Here is a 17,593-nt window from a genome sequence, read left to right as displayed (position 1 = left end):
AGGCAATCGCAAGTAAGTAAATGCTTGAATTACCATCAGCAGCATCTGTAATTATAACTATAGAATCATACCGAGATAGTTTATAAAGTCTCTATTCATAAACTATCTGGGTATGATAGTTTATGAAAGCTTCCTAAAGAGGTTTCAAAAGTAACAGCATGTCAGTGAACGCACCAGCAGCAGGAGTACATATTACGGTTCCCAGAATGGGTTGTCTTCTGTCCGTGGTGGGAATATTTCCCTGAAGTCCTAATGGATGCCGCTGGGAAACCTCATACTTTCATTCCGAACCAGTTTCCGAGTAAAATTCGGTTCGGTTTCTGGAGTTTTACTGGTTCCGAGCGGTGGTAGTCCGTGTTTAAGCTAGCGACACGTTTCCGGGGAGTGGGCGTCTGTTTAGTGGGGTATCGTCCAAATATTTGGCGTTTACTGGACTCGTTGGGGAAATTGTGTTTATTTTTGTTAACTTTTAAAGAGAAGCGTCAAGTATAGAGTTAAGGAACATGAAAGCAGCGGAGCCCAGGAGAAAACGGTTCTGAGATGGTTCCGTCATGACTGAACTGCTGTGGATTCTCACCTGGCTGCCGCTGGCTCTGACAGGTGAGTTCAAAGTTTACCAACCAGAAACCCAAAAACACCTGGATTATTATGACTCTCTGAGCTTTTTATGTTTTACCTATTTATTATCGGGTTCGGAGCTCATTGTGGACCCATTGCAACACATGCTCAAATCGCAGAGACACCATGTTCGTGTCTTGGCAGTTGGCAGCTAGAGTGGCACTTCCGGTGACAGGGGCCACAGCTTAGTTTTGGCAGCTAACACAGGTTCTGTGGCAAATTGAATATCAATACAAATACGTTTATTTTGAATGTTACGACTGGCTCAATGTCATAACAAAAACGGGAGACCATGCAGGGGTTAAAGTGTAGAAAAATGAAGATTTATTAACAAAAACAACAATGGATTGTGGATATCAGTATCAGTGGTGTAATGCAAATGCTTGGATGTGTTGTATGAGTGTATATGGAAGTGTTGAAGTGCCAAAACAAAGACAAACGCAAATGTGCAAAAAGGAGGGGAGCTGAGGCCAGGCAACAAAACACCACAAGCGTCAAGCGGCAGAGTGGACGCTGAAGGCGACCCAGAAGATGGAGACAGCCAGGTTTAAGTACTCTGCACTCCCAATCAACCTGATCAGCAGCACCTGTAAAGGGGAGGAGCACAAGGACAGACAAAAGCAACACCTGCAGCCCAGCCCTTAAGGCCCAGGGCCGTAACATTGAACAAATCGACTAAATAAATGAATAAAAAATACATAAGTACATACACACAAACAGTCACTAATTTGGTGGTACCTGCCAAGGAAAATCTGTGGCAGCTGTATGGACATATTTAGATGTATTGTTTTTATTATTGTTTTTATCGATTTGCTTGAAGTAAACTTATTTATATCCATATTTAATATTCAATCTGCCACTGAGTCTGTGTCAGCTTCCGGCAGCTGACACGATTTGAGCTCTGTCCTTAAACTTGTTTGGGACTTGGCATATTGTGTTTTACTTTTTCAAGATTCCTCACATTTCAGCCACAAAGTTCAAAGTTTTTATTGGGTTTTTATATGACAGGCTACTATAAACAGAGCAGGGAAGCTTGCAAGTCATTTGAAACTAATTTGTTTTCAAGCTAACGATGGGCATTTGTCGTATCATTTATCATGATAAGTTTCTCATCATGATGATAATTTTGATTTATCGTCGTCATGGAAAATTTCTGTTAATGAACTGTCAGTATTTTTAGTTTTACTCATCATCAGCTTTATTTAAGACATAAATGGGTCCATAGAAAGAACATTAAAGAAAGAAACAATCACATAAAAAGATGATAATCACATATAGTCACTGATTTACAGAAAAGCTAGACCGCCAGTGATTCCACATTAAACCTGACTGAGCTTTGTGAAATATCTTAGTATCTGGATGATGTTGTTTGTAGAAACATGTAACCTCCACATTAACCTGTACATAAGGTTTCGTAAGACGGCATGAAAAGTGGAGACACCAACACATAACTGACCAGCACTGATCCACCTCGGCATCCTAAGCATCATCCTCATTCCGTCATTGTAAGCCACTTGGAGTTTCTGTAAACTGCTTTGTTTCTACTGTCTCCATAAGCGACCAGTATACAGAGGAGAGCAGTATGCTGTAAAGAGAGACGCCTTCACTGAGGCAGAACACATCCTGAATTTACGTACCAGCATGTTGGCTAGTGCATACATTAAACAACGTTGTCTGTAAATGTCCATCAGTGTCATTTAGGGCTGTTGTAAACGATTATTTTAGTAATCAAGTAATCTATAGATTTTTCTTACGATTAATCGAGTAATTGGATAAAAACAATTATGAAATAAAATATTGGTAAATCTTCGGATATCAACATCAGTCTATTTTTTCCACATTTGAGCTTCCCTACCAGTTATTTTTTTGTAGACCGGGGGAGCAATACGGGATATTTACGGCTCCTCCGTTCAGAAACTCATCTACCAGCCATGTTCCGCCTCCCGTTTGTTCAGACCGGGATGATATAAGTTTATTGTGCGGTTCGTCCGTAAAGCTGCTCTTACCCTGTAAGCATCAACCCTCAGCCGCCCGCCGTGTTCAGTCTCTCCGCTCACCTGTATAAATCCTCCTCAGCTTCTTCCCGCCGTTCAACCAGCAGCTCCGGAGCAGAAAGGCTGCCGAACTCCCGGCATCGCGCCGGTCATTTTAAGGATGTTTATTGGTCCCACAAAAACGATGAAAACCCGGAATTATCACCAATCAGTAAAATCCCCGCGGGCCGAACTTGAAGATTGGACGTTATGCCGCTAACACGTAGCTTCCGTCAACAACTCAGAGGCGGAAGTCAGAGCTCCGCACAACGCAAATAATGTTCCGGCTGAAACACGGTGCGCTAAATGATAAAACATAAATTAACGAAGCTTCGAGGCAGGTCAATTTTCCTCGAGGAATTTTAATAATCAAGGTACTCGAATCACTCGAGGAATCGTTTCAGCCCTAGTGTCATCAGTTGTATAATATCCCAGGTATTTGACAGAACACTTTAAGAACAACACCAGATTAGGAGAAGTCAGGAAGTACCAACCAACTTCTGATCCTCCTTGGTTCTTATAATCATAATGTTACTTTTCAGTGCGTTGTACATAATACCAGACTCCTGACCATACTCTGATCAGGTCCTCAATAACTGTTGAAGACCAGCACTAAGAACTAAAAATAACTAAATCATCAGCATCAGATGGTTAATTATGGTCCCACCCTGTCCCACAGTGTTGTAGCCACTTGGATAAATCATCCACATTAAAAAGAAGAGGAGACAAAATACGTCCGTGTCTAACCCTGTTCCTTATTTTAAAAGGAGCCGACACACGATTACCACATTTTATGTTCATTAACTGATGCATGAAACAAAAGGACAAAATTCTACAATAGATCTGGGAACCCCTTTGTTGTGTAGCTTATAAAATAACTTTTCTTGATTAACCCGATCAAAAACCTTCAAGGAAAAGTTGTAGAGTTGTGCCTATTATACAAATCTAAAATCTTTCAAAGCGAAGACACTTTTAAAACCAAACTGGCTATCTGAAGTAAGGAGAAAATGTTCTGTCTCATTTACGGTAATCTAATCCTTTCCAGGACCTCGGATAGTGTACTGGCTAAAGCGATGGGCCGATAATTATCCCTGTTATCCCACTAATATAACAGCTAGAAGTGAATCAGGCAAAATGCAATGGACTAACAACCCAGTAAAACACAGAGCATGCAGAGGAAAGAGTTTTCTGCTTACTATTTTTTGTCCACTGTTTGTTCAATGAAAGCATGAAAAAATTCAAAAATATAATTAACTATACTCACAATTTGCAGTTTAATTGTATGAATCACATTTCTTTATATGACTTAAAGAAGTGCATTACAAATAGGAATGTTTTACAAGAGCAGTATTTGTGTTTGTGGGGCTTTTATTGCTGTGACTCAGTCATGTGGCCATGCAGTTTCCTAAAAAAAAAATTTTTTACATTGTTGCATTGTTATCACGATTATGGTTGCTACAAATGCTTAATTTAATTATTTTGACAAAGACTTGGACAAAATTATTTCTATCATTTCTTTTAATTTTTTTGTTTCTATTTTTATTATTTTTAATAATTTTTATTTATTTTTAGTCATTTTCATTTTTAGTATTTTTTTAATCATTTTTATTTAAATCATTTAAAAAAAATTGTGCATAGGTTGAGTGAAAGATGCTTTTCAAAACATGACATTTTGTTATATTTTAGTTTATTTTGTCCCTGCTATAAAGTAAAAATACTAGAAACAAGACATTATTAGTGACAGTAATAAATGATATATTAGTGAATTGAAAGTTTGTTTTTTTAGTTATTTTGGATTGTTTTTTTTTAGCTGGAAAAGTGTGAAAATTTAGAAAAGTTCTTGAATTTTGCTGATGAAAAAGTGTGCGAACCACAACTGAACTATAGTGGACGATCTGTAAAGAATTCACCTTATTTTTCCCCATGATTGAAAATATATTTACCATTAAAACTGGCTTTTTGTCCCCTTCTGCTTACCGTTCTGGTTGTTTTTGTGTTGCAGCTGTGAGTGGGCTTCCAGCACCACTAAACGTCAAGGTGACCCTGGATCAGTCGGGTTACATGCTGAGATGGGAACCCGGAGCAGGAACCCCCAGTGGGACGTATTTCAGCGTTCATACCTCCAGGTGGGTCTCACCTGTTGGCGTGTCTCACCTGGTGGCGTCTCTGAGTGGAAACCGCTGCAGGCTGCTGTGTGCAGATGAGTCACTGTTTGTGTCGAGGGACTCTCACCCAGAGAGAAACCTGGAGATCCATGAGGAGTTTCACTTCAGGAAATGTTTCCTAAACAAACCAGCAGCCAGGAATTAAAGCTACTGGGACCAAACCACTTTGTCAGCCGTTTCATCTACGGTCACAGTTTATTTATGTAGTAATTAATCACCTAATTTACTAGATTAACAGATAATCTATTAATATAATTTGCATGATTTTTTTTTCTCCATTTCTACCAAAAACTGGATGACTAAAGTCTTCAGTCTCAACAAGCCCTTTCTTGGAGGATAATTTTGTTTACAGAGGCGTCAGTATCCATTGTATTTGTTGTTTTTGTTTATTTATTTTATATATTTAAAAAGTCTTCCGGTTCCAGACTTAAATGTTTGTTATAAATTAAAATGTATTGATATTACTTGTTTTATGATGCCATAACCGTTATATTACTTAAAAATTGTCTCAAAACATCAGTATTATGGTTTATCTCAATAACTTCTGGGACAATTTGTCATCCAGCTAAATGTTGTTATTGAGACAGGCTTAACTCATTTTTGGATATTAAGATTTCAGTTTGCTCAGTTCTATTTTCAGAATGAGCTGTTTCAGGGCGTCCTGTCACTTTAAATCCAAATAAGCTGATGCCGGCCACGCACTCACCAAAATGGCTACAAACAGATTCAATTCAAATTCAAAAATACTCTATTGATCCCACATAGATAGATGTGCAATTATACAATTGTACATATTTGAAAAGCAGAAGTGGATCCTCCTGCACAACCAACAAGAATGCAGCAAGTGGTTTCTGGATGGTAAGTTGACAACAAAACACTTGTCTTTTCCAGCAGCCATTGTGCTGCTGGAAAAGACAACCCCTCTGCTAGGTAACCCCAGCAGGGTTACCTAGCAACCTCTCTGCTGGGGTTGCTAGGTAACGGATGGAACTCTGCTGGGGTTGCTAGGTAACGGATGGAACTCTGCTGGGGTTGCTAGGCAACTGCATAGTTCCAGTCAATTCTGACTTTTTGAAATAACTTATTTTCCACACTCAAAAAACATTAAATTATTTCCAAACAAAACGGCTGGATGGCATATTTTAAGGGTATTTGTTGTTTTTAGAAATAGTTGAGACCCAAATGGAAGTATGGTACAAAAACATCCAAAATGTGAATTTTCCATAATAGGTTCACTTAAAAAAACTGCTCCTTTAGCTAATGGGAGTGAGAAAGCTCGGTTTAGATACCCTTGGATTGTTTTTAATTTGAGACTCATGGTGAACATAGACATTAACAATTATTTCAACTCAAATCTCTTGTTTTCTGCTTGGTTTTCCCTCTCCAGATTGGTTTCAAACCAGCGGTTAATCCCGGTACCCGGCTGCCAACGCGTTCAGAGTCCACTGACCTGCAACCTGACTGAAACATTTGGAGGCCTACAGAATAACTTTAACATCGAGGTGAAGGCTCACCTGGGGAACAACGCATCCCAGCCAGCCAAACTTGGAGAATATAAACCAGTGGGTGAGTTATCTCCATGTTTGGAGCGGGGCTAGCATAGCTTTGGTATTAAAGAGGCTTCTTTGTCTGATTCACTTCGTTTTTTTATTATTTTTATTAAACTTTTTATTACATGTTGTTTTATTTCAAAAGGGAAAATGTGCATTGCATAATATGACAGAGTTAGCCATAAAGTCTAGTTTTCATCTGCAGTCCCTTAAGGTACAATAATATAAAAAACAGGTTTCAGTAATACTTTATTTGACACGGTACTCTGCTATAAACATGACATAATACCTACAATGACTATGAGAGAGTCTTCATGAATGTCTGACTGACAGTTTTAATGCAAATGTGCCTTAAAAGTTGCATTACTTGGTAAATAATTACATTTTTATGCAAAGTTGCATTAAAACCTACATTAAAATTCAGGTAGAAGAGTCAACTTTGCATCAAGTGTCATTTACCGAATGACACGATGACAACAGCCGTAAACATTCCTGAAGACTCCTTTATGTTCATGACAGCTGCCATGTCAGTCTTATGCTCACCTCTTTAAATAAAGACTTATCCAAGATTCTTCCAAAAATTGGAATAATTATAATGAACAAAATAAACATATTAAGTTACAAATTTAAGAAGATTAAAAAGCACTAATGTGCATCACAATACATAAAAACAGACGTTTTTCCTTAGTTGGTTAGTTTGCTCTCAAATTCTGATCAGATGTTTGTTTTTTGCAGTATCAAATGAAAACAATCTGAGGAGGGATGCCACTCCTTTAAATGGTTCACGTTCACTTATTTTAATGGCCGCCTCAGGGAAACTTTCATAATTATCGACAAGTTTGCACTCATCTGATGACTGATCTTTGCCTTATGGCTCGTTAATCATGTGATCGTCATGTCTGCCCTGCCAGCCCACCTGCCTCTGCCCAAGCTGAACGTCACATCCTGCAAAACCAAACTCTGCCTGCGCTTCCTGCCTCCGTACTCGCACTTCCAGGAGACCTACAACAACATCGAATACCAACTTCGGATCAAGAGCAGCCACACCAGCAAAGCCAAGGTACTGACTTATAAATGGAGCCAGTTTCAGCAGCCTGGATGGTTCCTGTTAGCTTCCTGTTAGCATTATCAAAACCTAAAGGGGTTAAACTTTTATGCAACTTGCTGAGCAGGAATCACAAATATCTTCATGTGATGTGGTTTAAAAAGCCTGCAGCAGCATGAGGTTACCACGGGATTTATTTAGGATGTCAGAAGAAGAGATGTTTCTCTTCCTGTAAATAATCTAAACACAGGAACTGTTTTCAAGTTCAGAGATAAAATCATTCAAACCTGCAATGCAAGTGGAGATTATTGGCAGGATAGCAAAACTAGAACCTCTACACAACTCGGATTAAACAGAAATCCCAACTCTAACAATGACTTTAGTCTCATTAAGCTGTTATAACCTGCTGCAAACGATTAATCGTGATTAATCGATGGTTGAAATAATTACCAACTAAGTGAGTAATCAATTGTTAACTTGAGTAATTTGATTCAAAAATAGGCAATTCGCTGTCAGAAAAATATCCTCAAAGGTGTAAATTAAGCCAAAACTGTACAAAAATGTATAGTTTGCATTTAAGATTAAAAAAAACTTTTTCTGTAAATATGTTCTGCCAAAAGTGGCCTAGATTTTTTTTTTTTGCCACTTTGCTTTAATTCAATTTAAGCAAAGTGTTTGTGAATAGACATTTTATTGTGCCTTGGTTGTCAGCACCACCACTTTTTACAGCTTTTAATTATTTGAACTTCTATAGAAGTTTTAAATGAAGAATCTTGTGAAGTTATACTGTGGCTTCAATTTTACAAATAAAGAAATATTTCATCTTTCAACACATCAGCATCAAATTATCAGCAGCAAGACTCTGAAACTGTTAAGCAGTTATTTCTAAGAAAGAACCACATGGTTGTCACGTTACTATTAAAGCTTTTTTCTCATCAAACCTTTTTTATTTAGTAATTTAAGACATTCTTCTGATAAATCTGCATCTTTATTCTTCCAACATAATAATAATATTTCTTGTTGAACAAAAATTCTCGTACTTTGGCCCTGATAATTCACAGAAGAGATGATTGAAACAAAAACGAGCCACTTTCTGGAAATATTTTCTGTAATTCATTTTTTTGGAAAAAAATTGCATTAAAATTGGAAATCGGATCTATTATGAACAAAGTCTGAGATTTCATGTATACGCGGGACAGCGCCACATCTAAAGGTATATAAAATGATGTTTTTGTTGTCGTTTTTAATAAAAGAATCACAGTTTTGTCTGTTTTGCGGTGTGACATCCCCGTTCTTCTCCTCTTCATGTCAGATCCTGAACATTCGCTCCCTGGAAAGCAGGGAAAACGTGATGGATCTGGTTCCGGGCAGAGATTACTGCGCCTCGATCCGGTTCAACGACAGCCTGATTCACCTGTCGTCCAACTTCAGCCAGCCTGAGTGCATTTCTGTCCCAGGACACTTTTATTCAGGTGGAAACATTTTTCCTGTTGTTTTCTAAATGATCCACTCTGTATTTACACAGTTCACCTGTTTTTATTGGATAAACAAGTTATTTAATGCTTTTATTGAGCTGCTGCAATGTCTGAGTAACAAAATCAATATGAGCTTTGTGTGGAAAAACTCAGATCTCTAAATATTTTTATCAATTTTATTGAATTTTTCTTAAATATTTCCCCCCAAAGTCCAATGAAATCAAGTGTTGCTCTTTCGACTCATATTGGGATCCTAATCTTCTGAGCCCATTTGTGTTTAAACGAGAAAAAGAGGAAAAAGTGTGAAATTTAAATAAAAATAAAAAAATTAAACAGAATAAACCTTTGTTTATCGTTGAAACCAGAAGCTTACGTACTTCTGTGTTCAGATATATAAAAACACTTTTATTTTTCCTCGCTGTAAAGTGAAATCGGAGCTTATCTTTTTTGTTTTACGTTAGTTAGAATTAGTAAATCATTTCTATTTGTTTAATGCCAGAAAACTAAGCAGGAGCATTTTGTAGAGATTTCTTTTTTACTTTCTTTGTATATTGTCTTTACAGTAATTTGCGCAATTAGGGTTGATTGGAATTGTTTAAATATAATGAACATGTATTATTCCTAATTTCTCAATGAATTGCAGAACTCTGTAGTTGCAATAAAGATAGTTTTATATATTTATATTTTTGTTAAATTAGTGGTTTATTCTCAGACCAGTCAGGTGTATAAGTCATGCGTGAGACATTTCCAAACATAAAATTTGAGTTTCCTTGTCCCTGCTGTAGATTGTTATTAATAATGGTAATAAATTCTATCATGTAACAGTAAATCGACACGGCCTGTTTTTGGTGATGGATTGTTTTTATCTTCAAAGTGTAGTTCTAGAAAATTTTGAAAAACGTTTGATTGTACTTTGAGAAAAGTGTACAGACCCTGATAGAAACCTTAAAAAAACGTATTAATGAGGAAATAAATCCTGTGTTTGAAAGGAAAAAGGCCCAGTCAGTTTCTGCCATGATGAAGGTGTTTTCTCTGGATTAATCGGTTAAAATAATGTCTCCTCCATGCAGACGCAGTCATTTCTGCAGTGCTGAGTTTATTGGTGTTGGCCGTCATCGCCGTCTTAGCTCTGCTGGTCTGGACCGGTTTCATCTGTCTGAAACGGAGTCCGATGCCGTCGGTTCTGGTGAGTGAAACGCAGCCGGCCGGTAAAACGGAAAACAACTTTAATTTTGCTGTGGTAGGATTATTTAATCGTGTGTATTCTGGTTTTCCTTTTTCCTTTGCAATGTCTTTTTTTTTTTTGCGCAAACTTTTGACTTGCACTCATGGCGGCTGCTGCTGTGGCAACCGCTAACTAGCTGCTAATATACTTTTGTTAGCTAATTGGCTTTTAAAATGGCTAACATTAGCCAAGTTTAAATTTATCGTCTGACTGGATAACGTTCATCTTCGCCAGTTGCCAACACGTACCATTTATTTATTTGCGATTTTCTTATGAACATTTCTGTCTTGATAAAAGTCTTAAATTTTGTTCATAGTGGTTTTAAAAAGTCTTAAATTTGAGTTGGTGAGGTCAAAAATCCTCTTTTCAGGTGAAGGAAAAGTTAAATTTCATTTTAAAATAGAGGTCACAGACTCTGGATGGTTTGGATCAGCATGTCTGGTACTGGTCCACTGGGTTCCACAGCCAACAAACATACTTTTCAGAAAACCTAGCATTTCTTTTTGTTTTTTTAGGATCTAATGTAATATTCAGACTTTTTTTTTTGTCCGTTGACAATGAAGCCTCAGTTTGGATTAACGGCGCGAGGTTGGTACGTCTAGAGATTTCTGAGAAAACTGCTTCAAACGTTTCTGTGAAGAAATAAAAACAGCGCAGTGGTTTCTGACTTCGAGGAAGAGCACTCAGAGCAAACCTCTCGCTTTGTCCTTACATGAAGGTAACAGAAATTGGTTTCAGGTTGTCTCACTGCTCCAATATGCCGAATGTTTTTAATGATGCGCTTTACAGTTTAAACACCACAGGTTGTTCTCTATAACCATTGCGGGCGACTTTCTATTACATCAAAACCCACATAAATGTCTGCTGTGCAAATGTACTTTAAAAGCTGAGGATCAACTAATGCAGCCATTAAAATTTCCCTTTAATGGCTGCATCATCAGGGAGTAAAACACTCCCTGCCACATTAGAAACTTTTCAATTTCAAACTGTTTGAAAGACTGAACATTTGTGATAACAGGAAGGAACATCAGCTACCATGTCAGCACTCTCAGATTGGAGACTTGGCCTTGGTTGTTGTTTTTTTTTATCTGTGGTCTGCAGCACCGAGACAAAACGGAAGCACCCATCTGCAGAGACCATGTAGTTTCCGGTGAATGTTTCATGGTAGTTTTGCATGTGTTATTTCCCCCCTGGGAAACTTGCGTAACTTTGCATAAATAATCTTATGGGGAAAAAAAACATTTTAAATGAGAAATAATGCTGTCATTCTAATTCCCTACATTTAACACAGAAAAGCAACATTTATTCCTTCTCCTGCTAAAATAATAAAACACCCTGACATGGATAATTGTATTTGTGGCATTTTTTGCAAACAGCCACTTAATACAGTGTAAGTTTCCTATTTGTATCTAATCTTGTATGTCTTTAGCTATTCTCATTTATCTTTATCTATGTCTCTAGCCAATCTTCTGTATCTTTGTCTCTCTAGGTCATCTTATCTATCCTCAGCTGGATAAGTAATCAGTCTTATCTAGTGGCTAGCCTGCAGTCTGCTGCTATGCAGACATGCTGCTCAGAGCTAGCTATGCTAGCATTAACCAATACACTTAACATGCTGTTATGCATTTATAGGCTTAATGAAGCTGAACAGTCTAACTTAGTGAGCTGCCAACTAGGCTGAGCAGTTTTACTGTCAAGCTCAAAATGATTCATAGCCCTGACAGAAATCAGTGGAATAATCTTCCTTACAGCAGCCCAACCTTTGTATGAGTCCATTTGTAATTTGTCATTTGTAATCTGTCACTAAATGCACTAAATTTGCCATTTGTTTTGCTTAAATTTCAGCTAATTATCAGCTTCTTCTGCAGTTTTCAGCTAACTTTTTCTGTTCTGGTTGCATGTCAGGTGGAAATATTTCTAGTTTTAAGAATTTGTGACAAAATTCTTGCAATGTCCCTTTTTATTATTGTATTCACTTAATGAATACAATAAAGGATTTCACTCTTTGCTACATTATATTCCTGATGCGTTCAGGAAAGTATTTTAAAGTTTTCTGAAAAAGTGTTTTTAATCTCCAGATGTAGTAAATCTGAACCTGCTTTTCCTGCCTCTCCACCAGACCTCCATTTCTCACTTAGAAGAAGTGAAAGTTTCGTCCTGTGGAGACGCCCCGTCGTCTCTGCTCAACGTCAGGTCGATGGTGCCCCCTGCAGGCAAGAGGACCTCCAGCAGTTCAGAGGAATCGGACAAGGAGAGCTGCACAGAAACCTCCGGTATGAGCTCCTCTGGTGCAAACTACGCTCTGCGTCAAGGCGCCACCCCGCTCTCCTCCCCCTCATCATCTTCATCATCCTTATCTTCACCTTCCAAACCGGAACCTCCACCCAACCGGACCCCAATATCGCAACACGAGGTTCTAGCTGTTATAGAACCTCGGCCTGGAGCTGAACAGAAACTTCATAGTTTAAAAAAAAGGAGAACTGAGGAAGAGCAGGCGGCGGTGAACGTTGGACAGGAAGTGAACCTCCTCACATTGACGTTCGGCTGGCCAGAGAAGCAGGAGGAAGAGGAGGAGACGGAGGAGGAAGATGGCTGCCCAGATGTTCCAGATGAGTTGAGCGCTCTGGCAACTCCTCTGGTTCAGCCTCCTCAGCCTGCTGACGATGCCGCGGCGTCATGCTGTACTGATACTGATGAAGATGAAGATTACGATGACTGCGACTACATGCGCAGACAGGCAACGTGACGCGTCCCCGATCCGGTCTGGATCAGCTGGACTGACCCGGCTCTGGTCAGGAATACATTTCCACTCCATCTTCATTAGAACAATTCTACACATAGATTTGTGATCAAATTGGACTTTCTTGTGTCAGTCGCTGCATGTTGGCACTTTAGATCATTTAGTGGAAGACATTCAACCTCCACAAATCCAAGCCAGTTTGTTTTTTTGTTTGTTTTTTAGATTAACAAAGTTAAACGGATAGAAACATAAACGCACCGTGCGGTGGGCGCCAAACAAGCCGCTCCTTGATGAACCCGAACGCAGCCGATGTTTTTCCCTCAGGGAGATGAGTCGCTTGAACCATGTACATGTGTGAAACCCGTCGCCATGGTAATGGTTCAAACTGCTTTCCAGCCCTCCAACGACCAACCACGGTTAGTGGCTGGAGTCCGTTCAGCCCACAAACTTCAGAACCCGGGGTGGGCTTAAGGTTTTATTGTTCCGTTTTCATAAGGATAAAGTGACAATAAGGGCTACTTGCTTCTTTTCTAGGTAAACTGTATGGCTGTGTATCACATGATAAATTTTGCTGGATGATAAATTTTCCCTGAAATTATTGCGTTAAACGATATCATTTTGACATCATTAACCAATCTAATAATAATAAAGGCATATTTATGCAAGTATACCAACTCAAAGATAAAAAAAAACAGAATACAGAATATTTATCTGCCAAATCTATTTTAACTTATCGTGCGATCAATCGATTTATTGCTTATTGTGACGGGCAATAATATCCACACAAACACAAGTATTACTCTTGAAAAACACTCCTTTTTGTAAAGGTTTCCTAGGCCAGTCACATAAAAAATATGATTTATATAATTGGACTGCAAATCATAAATGCTTTTAATCATATTTTCACATTTATTGATGCTTCCATTGAACAGATGGTGGGAAAAGTAGTAAAGGTAGAACTCCTGATAATATGGGAGGTTTTAAACATTAATTGGAATTTATTATGACAACGATGTATCAAAATTTTTGCCATAAGAAATTTATCACGATAAACGATACGATAAACACCGACCCCTAGTTCTTGGTTTTGTTTCCCAAGTCTCCTGCTCGATAGTTTATGTTGGCTCGCTAATGAGGCAATGAAGCTTCAAACTGCTTCACCACGTAGAGACCATGAGCACCCTTTGCATATAAGCAACACGTCGGGTGTCATTGTCTCCCATCACTCCCAGATGAACCGTCTCGTTGCAGAGAAACAAGCTCAGTGCTCCCGTTAGTCATTATCGTGAGTTAAAATTTTCACAAAAGTAAAATGTTCGTTTTTGTGGCGCTTCTGTATCTTATTTTGAAAGGATATGTAAACGTTACCATAGCGACCAGAGTCAGAGCGTTTGGGCAGTGGTCGAGAGGAGATGAGTAGAGCTTGTGAGTCTTAAGTCTGGTTTAGACTGCAAGATTTAAGAATTGTCGGCCGATTCTCCAAACCTCTGTGACCACAGAGCTGATAAAGTACAACAGGTTCGATCGGTTCGTGTGTCCAAGGCAGGAGCAACACGAACTGATTCCAGTCACGAACGTCCTGATTCCAGAGGATGATCCAGTAAAACCCCCAACATGGCGGGAATTTAGAATAACCAAACACGAATGACGATGTAGAAGCAATAGTGATAGTTCATTTTAATAGATAAAAGATGTAATAAAAAGAAAAGCTGGTGGATGAAAGACGACGGGAGCAGCCGCTCTATTTGCTGCACTATAATTTGGAGGTGAATATGTTATTTCATAGTTAAGGTTTTTAACTGAATTAACATAAAAATGACCTTTAGATTTAATAATAAACATTTCCACATATCATCTCCGATATCCACCGGACTCTCGGTTGCGCAATATGTCAGCTGTTTGGGATTCCCCTCTGTTCTTACGTCACCGCGCTTTTTGATTGGCTACCTGTCACATTCAACAGGTCAGGGAAAACCCCACAGGCTGCGATAAAAGGGCCAAGACAACCCAAATAGGGTATATTCAGTATTTGGCGGGAACACCAACATGCAGAAGCCTTATCTCACGGTTCACTCCCACCTCCCCTGCCCCCCTCGGGCCGCAGCAAAATTTCCAAGTCTTGACCGGTCCGCGGTAATAAAAAGGTTGGGGAGCACTGCTGTAAAGGGTTCAAACCTTTGGACAGTGTGGTGGAAAACTTGTGACTAGTGACCGACCGCCTAGATTTAGATGGAACTTAATAGGAATAATTAACGTTTTTGCACGTTTTTATACTTGGATTTGGTTTCTACTGCTTCTAAAAACAGCCAAATCACTAAACTAAAACAACATTCAGAAGTTTTTTTGTTGGCAATAAGTTATCCATTTCAAAAACCTCCCAAATGTTCCGTTACAAATCAGCAGGCACTGCCCGTCACCTAGCAACGCCAGCCCGTTACCTAGCAACGCCAGCCCGTCACCTAGCAACCCAAGCAGAACTCCAGAATGTTTGGTTAGTTTTGTGTCGATCCGGCGGCTCATAATCGCCTCATTTCTAACTTGAACCGCCCGCTTTCTCGTTTACACCAAGCAGGTATTTCTTTCAGATTTTTCTGGCATTTCTTTTAACATTTACATGAAGCAAAAGGGCCAATTATTATTTTTCTGAGTATTATTTTAGAGTTCAGTTGTGAAATGAAAACATTTTCTCATGTTTTGCTCCTGGACTGCAAAAACACAAAATATTACAAAGTATTTTTGGTCTAGTGCACTTGAAATGAGACAAAAACTTATAATAACCTTTCAGCAAAATATAGGAGTTTGTTTTAAGTGAATAATTCCTTAATGTTGATGAAGACTTTGTTTTGCTAGCAAATTATTTTACTTTCATGACATTTTTCCCAGGTTAATGTGGGAATGTTAATATTAAGGAATTGTTTGCCTAAAACAAGCTCTTATATCTTTCTGAAAAGCAAATTTAGTTTTTTTGTCTTATTTTCAAGTGTACAGAAATATTTCCACTAAACTAGACTAAAAATACTTGGCAAGATTTTGTGTTTTTGGAGTGTTTTTCACTAGTTACAGTATTTTATTGTTGTATCCGTTTCTTTTTTTTCCAAATGGACTTTTAAAGGTGAATAATGAACCAGTAGCTGTGCAGGTCTACATTACCTTGGTTTCCCCTCTAATGACTGTAAACTGAGAACAGTCAGCTCATCTACACTGATTGTTTTCTGTCATTATAATTTGATTCTGTGTTTTATGTTGGTTAAAAATGCACAATCAGGAACTCCTAAGTTTTGTTTTTGTTCTGATCAAAGTTGATGTTAACCCGGGTGGTTAACTCTTTCCAAATCCGTGTCAGATTCCTGCAGCTACTTCAGTCTGGATGTTTTGGTGAAATGTTGCCATATTTTTTAGTTGTTTTGTTTAAATGTTCATTTTGTTATCCTCACTGTTCGATCAAATTCGCCTCATCACCTCACCTTGTTCAGCCATAATCGGTTTTCCTGTGAAATTGGACCGCTCCGTATGGAACGCTCTGTCTGTTGTATATTTTATATTTTTGTATTTTGCACTGATGGGAAAATTAAAAATAAATGGTACAAAAAACTTTTTTTTTTTAAACTTTAGTGTTATTTTTCATTTTAAATTCAGCATGTTGTGTAATGCGTCCAGCTGGATGGTTTCCAGTATTCAGTTTGATTTATTCATTTAGCAAGTTGAGTTTATTTAATGTTTTATAAGATCTCCAACACGGCTAATGATGGGACCTCCACCGTGTTTTACTGCTGGATTTACACTCATTGAGACTTTGAACCAAAGAAATCGTATTTAAATTATTAATGTTGGAACATCTGTAGTATTTGGCTTCAATTAAATTCAAATTTAAATATATTTCCTTATTATTGTAACTTATTTTATTGTGATTCTAGTTTTTTATTCTTTATATTTCATAAATGTAAAATGAAATGGAGTCTAAATAGCAAAAGTCTGTTAAACTATATTAATATTCTTAAACTCATCCTGTTTATAAAAAATCAGTTTGAATGACAAAGTATTTACAAATCTGTTGAGCAATCTATCATCTGCATGTCTTTCTGGATTAATGTGTATCTCTATACTTTAATATAGAAATATATATATTTTAATTGGAATTCTGTTGCGTTTCTGAATTTATAAAATAAGATTCAATAGACGATGTGCCCAATATTTACACAAAATATCTTTTAAATTTTTAAAAAATCATATTTTGGACATTCAGAGACAATCTTGAATGGTAAATTAAAGGGACTTGGAGGAAAGCAGCTCATCCATCTAAGTGCATTATTTCTGTAATGAAACATGGTGGTGGCAGCAGCATGATGTGGGACTTTCATCAAGAGAGATAATTGATGGGAAGATAAAAACAGGAGAAACATGGGGAGGGGGGGAAACATGTTGGATGGTGAAAAAGACCTGAAGATTCACCTTCCATAAAGTGTCAAAATGGCCTAGTCAAAGTCCTGATGTAATTGGGATTAAGACTGTGACTAGGTTGAGTAAACTGGAGGTATTTTTCAAAGACAAATGAGTGAAAAATCAGAAATTAAAATTCAGAAAATCTGATTTGTGGGACTAATTTAACACATTTCAAATGTTTAAGGATTATTAATCCTTTTTTCAGGATCCTGTTTTCCTGGACTTATTTATCCAAACCGTGTGTTTATGTTTTGTTATTGGGGGCCTACACTGCAAAAAGACAAAATCTTACCAAGTATTTT

General features: G+C 37.9%; 1 protein-coding gene across 2 annotated transcripts; it reads left to right on the top strand.

The window, feature by feature from the left end:
• The first annotated feature begins 146 nt into the window (after positions 1 to 146).
• Positions 147 to 16,457, top strand: LOC103461837 (interferon alpha/beta receptor 2-like). 2 transcript variants are annotated; one of them, XM_081604681.1, is made up of 8 exons: positions 147 to 600; positions 4,654 to 4,777; positions 5,122 to 5,172; positions 6,204 to 6,382; positions 7,278 to 7,426; positions 8,724 to 8,883; positions 9,957 to 10,072; positions 12,231 to 16,457. In XM_081604681.1, exons 1-8 carry the CDS (start codon positions 552 to 554, stop codon positions 12,855 to 12,857), a joined length of 1,455 nt encoding a protein of 484 aa, XP_081460807.1. In that variant the 5' UTR covers positions 147 to 551; the 3' UTR covers positions 12,858 to 16,457. The 2 variants fall into 2 exon arrangements, with proteins under 2 accessions (XP_081460807.1, XP_081460808.1); XM_081604682.1 differs by lacking the exon at positions 5,122 to 5,172 and having other exon boundaries at positions 152 to 600.
• Positions 16,458 to 17,593: the final 1,136 nt, after the last annotated feature.

Source organism: Poecilia reticulata, chromosome 2 (genome assembly GCF_904066995.2).
Source record: "Poecilia reticulata chromosome 2, P_reticulata-male-v2, whole genome shotgun sequence".
Classification (NCBI taxonomy): Eukaryota; Metazoa; Chordata; class Actinopteri; order Cyprinodontiformes; family Poeciliidae; genus Poecilia; species Poecilia reticulata.
Note: the sequence above shows the minus strand (reverse complement) of the source record. Positions and strands in the feature narration are given on the sequence as shown.

Excerpts from the sequence above, each read along its gene's own strand:
- LOC103461837 (XM_081604681.1), top strand. The coding sequence starts at position 552 with ATGACTGAACTGCTGTGGATTCTCACCTGGCTGCCGCTGGCTCTGACA. Across the intron at positions 5,173-6,203 it reads ATAATTTTGTTTACAGAGGC|ATTGGTTTCAAACCAGCGGT; the intron begins GTCAGTATCCAT and ends TTCCCTCTCCAG. Across the intron at positions 8,884-9,956 it reads CCCAGGACACTTTTATTCAG|ACGCAGTCATTTCTGCAGTG; the intron begins GTGGAAACATTT and ends TCCTCCATGCAG.